This window comes from Branchiostoma floridae, chromosome 16 (genome assembly GCF_000003815.2).
Source record: "Branchiostoma floridae strain S238N-H82 chromosome 16, Bfl_VNyyK, whole genome shotgun sequence".
Classification (NCBI taxonomy): Eukaryota; Metazoa; Chordata; class Leptocardii; order Amphioxiformes; family Branchiostomatidae; genus Branchiostoma; species Branchiostoma floridae.
This window is the reverse complement of record NC_049994.1, coordinates 18799262-18807658: the sequence shown is the minus strand read 5'-3', so window position 1 is coordinate 18807658 and position 8397 is coordinate 18799262. Positions and strand designations below refer to the sequence as shown.

At 45.4% G+C, this 8397-nt stretch overlaps 2 protein-coding genes across 2 annotated transcripts in view; one reads left to right on the top strand and one right to left on the bottom strand.

The window, feature by feature from the left end:
* The window catches only part of LOC118403063 (PHD finger protein 14-like), a 47101-nt gene that overhangs the window by 22379 nt on the left and 16325 nt on the right, over nucleotides 1-8397 (top strand). The gene's annotated exons all lie outside the window — the stretch shown is intronic.
* On the bottom strand, nucleotides 2355-6764 carry LOC118403791. Its single transcript, XM_035802588.1, has one exon. It carries the CDS (start codon nucleotides 5822-5824, stop codon nucleotides 3323-3325), a length of 2502 nt encoding a protein of 833 aa, XP_035658481.1. The 5' UTR covers nucleotides 5825-6764; the 3' UTR covers nucleotides 2355-3322.

The following is an 8397-nucleotide window of genomic DNA, read 5'->3' as shown; positions in this document are numbered from 1 at the left end:
TGTCAAGATATTTGAAATCCCCATAAATTATGAGTGAGTACACTGAATTAAATATGTTTCGTTTTCCACTGCAATATTTGTATAATGTTAATCATTTGTGGAGAGGCAGCTTTTTGTAGCAGGTTCTTTCTATCTCCAGTTGATGTGCACTACTTTTTTTTTAGCTTTTTAAAGCTTAACAGTATAGTTTCATATACCATCTCCTATAAAAAATGGAAGATATTCAAAACATAATGATTTAAAACTACCGTTAATTGTACAATGTAGGTGCCAAAACCAAACTTACAAGTGAATCAGAAGTATCATCCTCAACATATACAAAATTAATCTACATACTATTAGCTACTATTACAGTCAAACCTGCCCGAGCGACCACCTCTTCTCAGCGACCACCTGGCCATTTCGACCGCTTTTTCTCGGTCCCGATTTATTTTCCCATTGTCGTAAGCATTAAGCGACCTTTTCTCAACGACCACCTGGCCAACGCGACCGGCCCAAATTGGGACCAATAACGACCGCATCATTTTCAAAATTGAGGTATTCATTGGTTTTTGATGATAACTAGCGCGGGCGGTCGTCTTGGGCAGGTTTGACTGTACTATTATCCTTTGATTGTTTGTTTGAACCTTTATTTCGTATGAGAAGCTCAAATCGACCTGCAGGCCACTGTTCATTGAGGTCATGAGGGAGGTATAAGGGTCAGATAAAATATAACAGTCTGAGATACATTGAGCCCTAATACATCTATCAACAAATATCACTACATATACATGGTACAAATTTAAACATTAATTAGTAGAGGAAGTTTTGTAATTTGTACAAATTTTTGATATGAAGGATGATGATAGTATCGGGGATGTTTGTTATTCATTTTCTATTTTATTTGAATTTAATATCACAGTATGAAACTTAGAAGGGATGGGCAAACAGGTGACTGTATAATCCCTTTCACAAGTTGCCCTCCCCCACACTTTAGACATCATCAATCAACATTTATTTGTAGTACAGTTGATAGTTACATCTACACACTTATCAAATTACCCTCGTGCCACTCGGTTAAATCACAGTTTGTTGACATTATATTTCCTAAACACAACACAGTTTGTATATTATAAAACATGAGATCAGGCAGTGATACTATATTTTGGTAAAATCTGTTCCACACCTGACACAACTGGTTCAATAGGTGTAAAATATGGAGACTGTAGGCTTCACCTCATCAGTCACTACTATAGGCCCTGGGGTGGGTACCGGTACAGAAAATTAAGGTACAGATACAGTTTAGGTCCAGAGGATCAGGTCCGGACCTGAACCTGGACCTAATTAACTGTGAAAACTTATGACTTACTAAGTCGATACTCAGAACAACGGTCATTTTCAGTACAAAGGATTCTGTTCGGTGAAGTATCCAACGCCCATTAGCGTTTTCGAAATCTTTTATTATATGTATAAACAACACTGCCTGTTTTAGACCAAGATTGACTGTAGAAGTTTGGATGATCAACTCTTGTTATTTTCTTGGACCTGTAAGCCCCCCAAACGCATGGACACCTGCCGATTAAAATCTGTTCATTGTTTAATCTGTCCAACATCTGGTCTACAGATTTTTTTCAGGTCCAGTTTTTCTGGATTGGTCCAACATGAAAAAACTGTACTGGTACGGTGTACCGGCACCCACCCCTAGTCACCACTATGATTATGGCAAACCATGGACAGCTGGTATTGACTTAAATGTGTTGAAATATGGAGATTGTGCGCTTCACCCCATCAGTCACTACCAGCTGTCCCTGGGTTGCCATGGCAACAGCACATGGGTTGTCCGTCTCTGTAATGATGTGTCTAAGGAATTTGCCTTTATTGTCAAACATCTCTACACGACCCTTTACCTTGTCTGCCACGATGATGTTACCTGCCTTGTCAGTACCGATGCCAAGGGGACCCTTCAGCTGACCTTCACCACTTCCCTCACCTCCGAACTGGAACAGAAACTCTCCGTCCTCGTTGTACACATAGACACGGTGGTTCTCACAGTCTGACACAAGAATGTTCCCTTCCCCATCCACAGTGATGTACCGTGGGTGCTTCATACCCTGCTGCCGACCCACAGTTCTCACAAGTGTTCCATCTGGCCTGAACACCAAAACTTCGCCATGTAGGTGGAACGGCCCGCATTCTGTGATTTGTGTGATGAGGATGTGGTTCATCCTGGTGTCCACGGCAACTCCTCTGTACCCCACTGCCGCCTGTAGATCAAACATCCTCAGCATCCTGCCCTCTTTGCTGTACTGCACCGCAAACTCGGCAGAGTCTGTCCCCCCCACCCACAGGTTCCCCACCCCCCACAGGCTCCCCACCCCGTCCATGGCGACGTCATGTGGATCCATCTTCTGTCCACCTGCCACGACTGTTGGAAACTGTCTCACAAATGCTCCCTGCAGGGTGAAGACTTGGATTCTCTGGTTCTCCCTGTCTGCTACAAAGATCTCCCCTTCATCTGACACTGTAACACCAACTGGATACCAAAACTGTCCTGTTCCAGATCCCCCTTCACCAAATGTCACCTTTTGAGGCTGATCCTCCCCTTGTCTTTGGTTGCCATGGTGAGCTCTGTCCCCTGTTGTGTCATTACTAGATGCAGGTGCTGATGGGATTAGTGTAGGTGCTGCTGAGATTTGTGCAGGTGCTGCTGAGATTGGTGTGGGTGCTGCTGATGTTGGTGCAGGTGCTGCTGTAATTGGTGTAGGTGCTGCTGTGACTGGTGCAGGTGCTGCTGAGACTGGTGTAGGTGCCACTGGGATTGGTGCAGGTGCTGCTGTAACTGGTGCAGGTTCCACTGGGATTGTTACAGGGTCTGCTGGGATTGGTGCAAGTGCTGCTGAGACTGGTGCAGGTGCTGTTTGTATTGCTGCAGGTGCTGTTGATATTGGTGCAGGTGCTGCTTGGATTGGTGCAGGTGCTGTTGATATTGGTGCAGGTGCCACTGGGATTGGTGCAGGTGCTGCTGAGACTGGTGTAGGTGCTGCTGAGATTGGTGCAGGTACTGCTGGGATTGGTGTAGATGGGAGAAACTCCCCTGACAGTATGGTCTGTTGTTGGAGAACCTCGCAACAGGAGTTGTGAAATATGGAGACTGTTTGGTTCTTTACATTATTCACCACCAGCTGTCCCTGTGTTGCTATGGCGACAGCATGAGGCCACCTCATGTTTTTAACTATGTGTTTGAGGAATTTTCCTGTCTTGTCAAACATCTCCACACGCATGTTTCCCCAGTCTGCCACGATGATGTTACCTGCCCTGTCTGTACAGATGCCATGGGGATGATTCAGCTGACCGTCACCACTTCCCTTGCCTCCGAACCGGAACAGAAACTCTCCATCCTCCTTGTACACATAGACACGGTGGTTGTCCAGTCTGACACAAGAATGTTCCCTTCTTCATCCACGGAGATGTTCCATGGTACCTTCATCCCCTGCTGCTGACCCACAGTTCTCACAAATGTCCCATCTGGCCTGAACACCAAAACTTCACCATTTGGCTTGTTCCAGTCTCCTGTGATTTGTGTGATGAGGATGTGGTTCCTCCTGGTGTCCACGGCAACTCCTCTGTTTTCCCATGTCTTCAGTAGGTTGAACTTCCTCAGCATCCTGCCTTGTTTTGTGTACTGTATGGCAAACTCATCAAACTTAGTGTACCCCACCACCCACAGGTTCCCCTCCCCGTCCATGGCCACATCATGTGGGTCCATCGTCCCTTTACCTGACACGACTGTTGGGGACAGTCTCACAAATTCTCCCTGCAGGGTGAAGACTTGAATTCTGTGGTTCCCCCTGTCTGCTACAAAGATCTCCCCTTCATCTGACACTGTAACATTGCTTGGATACATGAACTCTCCTCTTCCAGTTCCCCATGTACCAAATGTGATCCCCTGATCATGAAACCAAAGTCCCCCTCGCCTTTGGTTATTGTGGCAATGACCTAAGCCCCCTGCAGCAAAATTACCAGATGCTAATATACAATGAGAGAGAAATTTGTTCCCTACATGAGTCACCACCAGCTTCCACCGTGTTGCCATGGCAACAGCCCATGGCTTGTTGTTCATGCCTGCAGTAATGTGTTTGAGGAATTTTCCATTCTTGTCAAACATCTCGACACGGTGGTTTCCCCCGTCTGCCACGATGATGTTACCTGCCCTGTCTGTACAGATGCCATGGGGACGGTCCAGCTGACCTTCACCACTTCCATAACTTCCAAACTTGAACAGAAACTCTCCGTCCTCGTTGTACACATAGATACAGCGGTTCTCACAGTCTGACACAAGAATGTTCCCTTCTCCATCCACAGTGATGTATTGTGGGTCCCACATCCCCTTCTGCTGACCCACAGTTCTTACAAGTGTCCCATCTGGCCTGAACACCAAAACAACACCAAGTTGGTTGAACAAGCCAATGGATTCTGTGATGAGGATGTGGTTCCTCCTGGTGTCAACTGCTAATCCTTTAAACCCCAATGTCTTCTGTATGTCAAACTTCCTCAGCACCTTACCCTGTTTGTTGTACTGCACAGCAAACCCACAAAGATCTGCTCTCCCTACCACCCACGGGTGCCCCACCACCCACAAGTTCCCTTCCCCATCTATGGCCACACCATGTGGGTCAATCTTAAGTCCACGTGCCACGACTGTTGGAAACTGTCTCACAAATGTTCCCTGCAGGGTGAGGACTAGGATTCTCTTGTTCTGGCAGTCTGCAACAAAGATCTCCCCTTCATCTGACACTGCAACTCCAAGTGGAAAGATTACTTCAGGTGCTGCTGGGATTGATGCAGGTGCCATTTGGACTGGTGCAGATGCTTCTGGGATTGGTGCAGGTGCTGCTTGGATTGGTGCAGGTGCTTCTGGGATTGGTGCAGATGCTACTGGGATTGGTGCAGATGGGAGAAACTCCCCTGACAGTGTGGTCTGTTGTTGGAGAACCTCACAACAGGAGTTGTGAAATATGGAGACTGTTTGGTTCGTTACATTAGCCACCACCAGCTGTCCATGTGTTGCCATGGCAACACCATGAGGCCACCTAATGTTTTTAGTGATATGTTTGAGGAATCTGCCTGTCTTGTCGAACATCTCCACGCGCCTGTTAACCCAATCTGCCACAATGATGTTACCTGCCCTGTCTGTACAGATGCCACGGGGATGACTCAGCTGACCGTCACCACTTCCTTTACCTCCAAACTTGAACAGAAACTGTCCGCCCTCATTGTACACATAGACACAGTGATTCTCAATGTCTGATACAAGAATGTTCCCTTCCCCACCCACAGTGTTGTACTGTGGGTGTTTCATCTTCTCCCCCTGACCCACAGTTCTCACAAGTGTTCCATCTGGCATGAACACCAAAACTTCACCATGTCTAGATCTGTTGTTCCTATCTTCCATGGTTTGTGTGATGAGGATGTGGTTTCTCTTGGTGTCCACGGTGACTCCTCTGCTCCACATTGTCTTCTGCAGGTCAAACTTCCCCCGCACCCTACCCTGTTTGTTGTAATGCACAGCAAACTCTGCAGACTCTGTGTGCCCCACCACCCACAGGTTCCCCTCCCTGTCCGTGGCCACATCATGTGGTTTCAGCTTCTGTTCACCTGACACAACTGTTGGGAAGTGTCGGACAAATTTTCCCTGCAGGGTGAAGACTTGGATTCTCAGGTTCCCCCTGTCTGCTACAAAGATCTCCCCTTCATCTGACACTGTAACACCAAATGGACCCAGGAACTGGCCTTCCCCTGATCCCACTCCACCAAATGTCACCTTCTCGGGCTGATATGCCGCCATTTTGTTGTCCTTTCAACCTTGAGAAGGCAGCCTTCCAAAGTAACAGAACCGGTCTCCGCCTAAGGCTGTAAATGATGCACATGTCGTCAGCACATACCTGTGCAATTACATGTTCACTTGTGTGCTTTATTTAATGGTTACTAAGTTATTCTTTTCTCTCATACTCATTTAACCTGGAATCTAGTCTACCGTGGATTGGCCAGGCTACCCTCGGGACAAGAGGGTCTTTTCACTGCCAGGGTGATCTGTCACACCTGGTAGATGTTTTCACAGCGGCAGGTAATTTTGCCGGCTAATTATCCCACTGCGCTAAAGTCTAAGCGCGTGAAAATCCTACCGGGTGTGGCCGATTATCCCAGCGGCTCAGACCTACACTGGCCCCGTACAAAGCCTGCACTAACTACGGTAGGCCGAGCCACTAGTAGACTGCATTCCAGGTTAATACTCATTAAGCCATGTATGGTCTCCAATGCATTTATACCCCTGTGCAATAAAGATTATCATATAATATTATAAAAATACTGTATGAAAATTAAAATGGTGGGTGACAAAGGTATGCATAAGCGCCACACCCAGGTCAGCCCTCTCTACAACAACAGTTTTCCTCCTGTTTACAACTTGTCAGCCTTCAAAACAAATGTCCACCCCTACAATATTTCCAATTTCTTAGTTCATTGCCTCAAAGTGGTCTAATGACCTTGCCCTGAACAATCTCGTTAAAAAAAGGTCTATTATAAGTAATATGCAGTGTACATGGGACAAGAAGCTCATATGATGCCCTGGGTACATTTTCTCCTTAACTATCAGATAGAAAAAATCTTTAATATTCCATTCAAATGACATTTCTGGCCCTGGTGCAAACAGACTACGGTAAGTACAGAAACTTTCACAGTGGTTTAATGTTCGCGGTTTTGTGGTGGCCACTTCACCATGAACTTAAAACCACAGCGAACATGGCAGTAAGAGACTACAGTGCATGGTGCTACCACAAACTTAAAACCACCGCGAAAAGTCCTTTTTCCCGCTACCGCAAAACACAATCCCAGCAAACTTAAATGCATTTACAGTATCTAACTTTACTATGTGAATAATCAATTCACCCCACAAGATAGCAGGGTGTGTCATAGTTTAGCACCCCAGGGTACAAAGTTGTTGTGACATTTTTCGAAGTTTGGGGTCCTAGCTTCTATATGTAAAACTCTGAGACCCAAACTGAGACCCAAACCAGTCTAATTACAGCCTGTGAGTCGTGTTATCTACATAATAAGTGACCTATGATTCACTTAATAATATAAGGTATTGAAATACAAAGAACTGCTGCAGCTATACAGGTTACAACAACTCTACACTATCAGATACAGTTTTGGGATGTAACGCTGGTTCACCTTTATCCGAGGGTGACCTATACCCGTTGTTTGTAAAAAAACGTATTTAGGGATATGAAGTCGACGGACGGTGGTTTCATATTGGAACATTTTGAAATATTGCACATTTGAAACCACTGTCAGCAGACTTAATATTTCTACATGTGCTGTTTTTAAAGACAACGGATAAAGGTCACCCCGCGAATAAAGGTGAACTACCGTTACATGTAGTGTGTAGGTTACAGATATACCAGACCTAATACTATACCTAGCACACAGTATTACACCATAGTCTATACAATCTACAACCACAGAGAAACTTAGCTAACAGTCAAGTAAACACACCTGAGTTCCAAGGGCACGACGAACTGACTGATCGTCTCCGAGCTCGACTGGCCAGGGGCGAACAGTGGATAGTCTCGCTAGCCAATCAACAGGTGACAACGGCCACTCTAACTAGCCTATCAGGCCTTACCTGCCAAGCTAATCTATATAAGCCCCACCTAAATGATAAGTGGTCTAATTACATCACATAGGTCATAGCACAGATCACAATCATTACATTGTCACTGAATATTTATACGGAACAGTTTTGCCACTTCAAGGTGGAGCAACAACAACAACAAACACACACAAACATACTGTAGAACATTTCTGCTGGTGATGCCTGCTTTTTTAATGCAGCTGTCTTTTAAAGGCATACTACGGGATTTTTGAACAAAACAAAAAGTAGCTTTTCCTACTTTTTCTTTACATTGTTAGTTCAATCAACCCTATAGCATTGCATACCAATATTCATGGAGAGATGCTGCGACATCAATGCACCACATAAGCATGATGTATAAAAATTGTGATCTTCCAAGAAACAGATGGGCACAGGCTGGTTACTGCCTCTGTGTGTTGTTGTTTCTTGCTTATCAGCCTGGCTTCCCAGTGGGGGGCCAGTTGACAGATCCTCTGAGTACAGTAGACTAGCTTTCTGTACAAGGTTTCTTGCAGTTTTGAAGGGAATATGACCTTAGCTTGTTGATATCCTACAAAATAGACTAATAAGTTCATGATTATATGCTATTTTAGAATGATTAGATATAGGTGTTTCCAAAGAAGATCTCCATTGTGTTCTTTATCTGCAGTCTGCCATGCATGTGCTAACTGATTACCCCACCCCGGGGGACCTACCGATGGCAAGCAAGACCTGGAGGGTCTAAC

Bases quoted from the DNA above. Each gene is read 5' to 3' on its own strand.
- LOC118403791 (XM_035802588.1), bottom strand. From the start codon at position 5,824: ATGGCGGCATATCAGCCCGAGAAGGTGACATTTGGTGGAGTGGGATCA.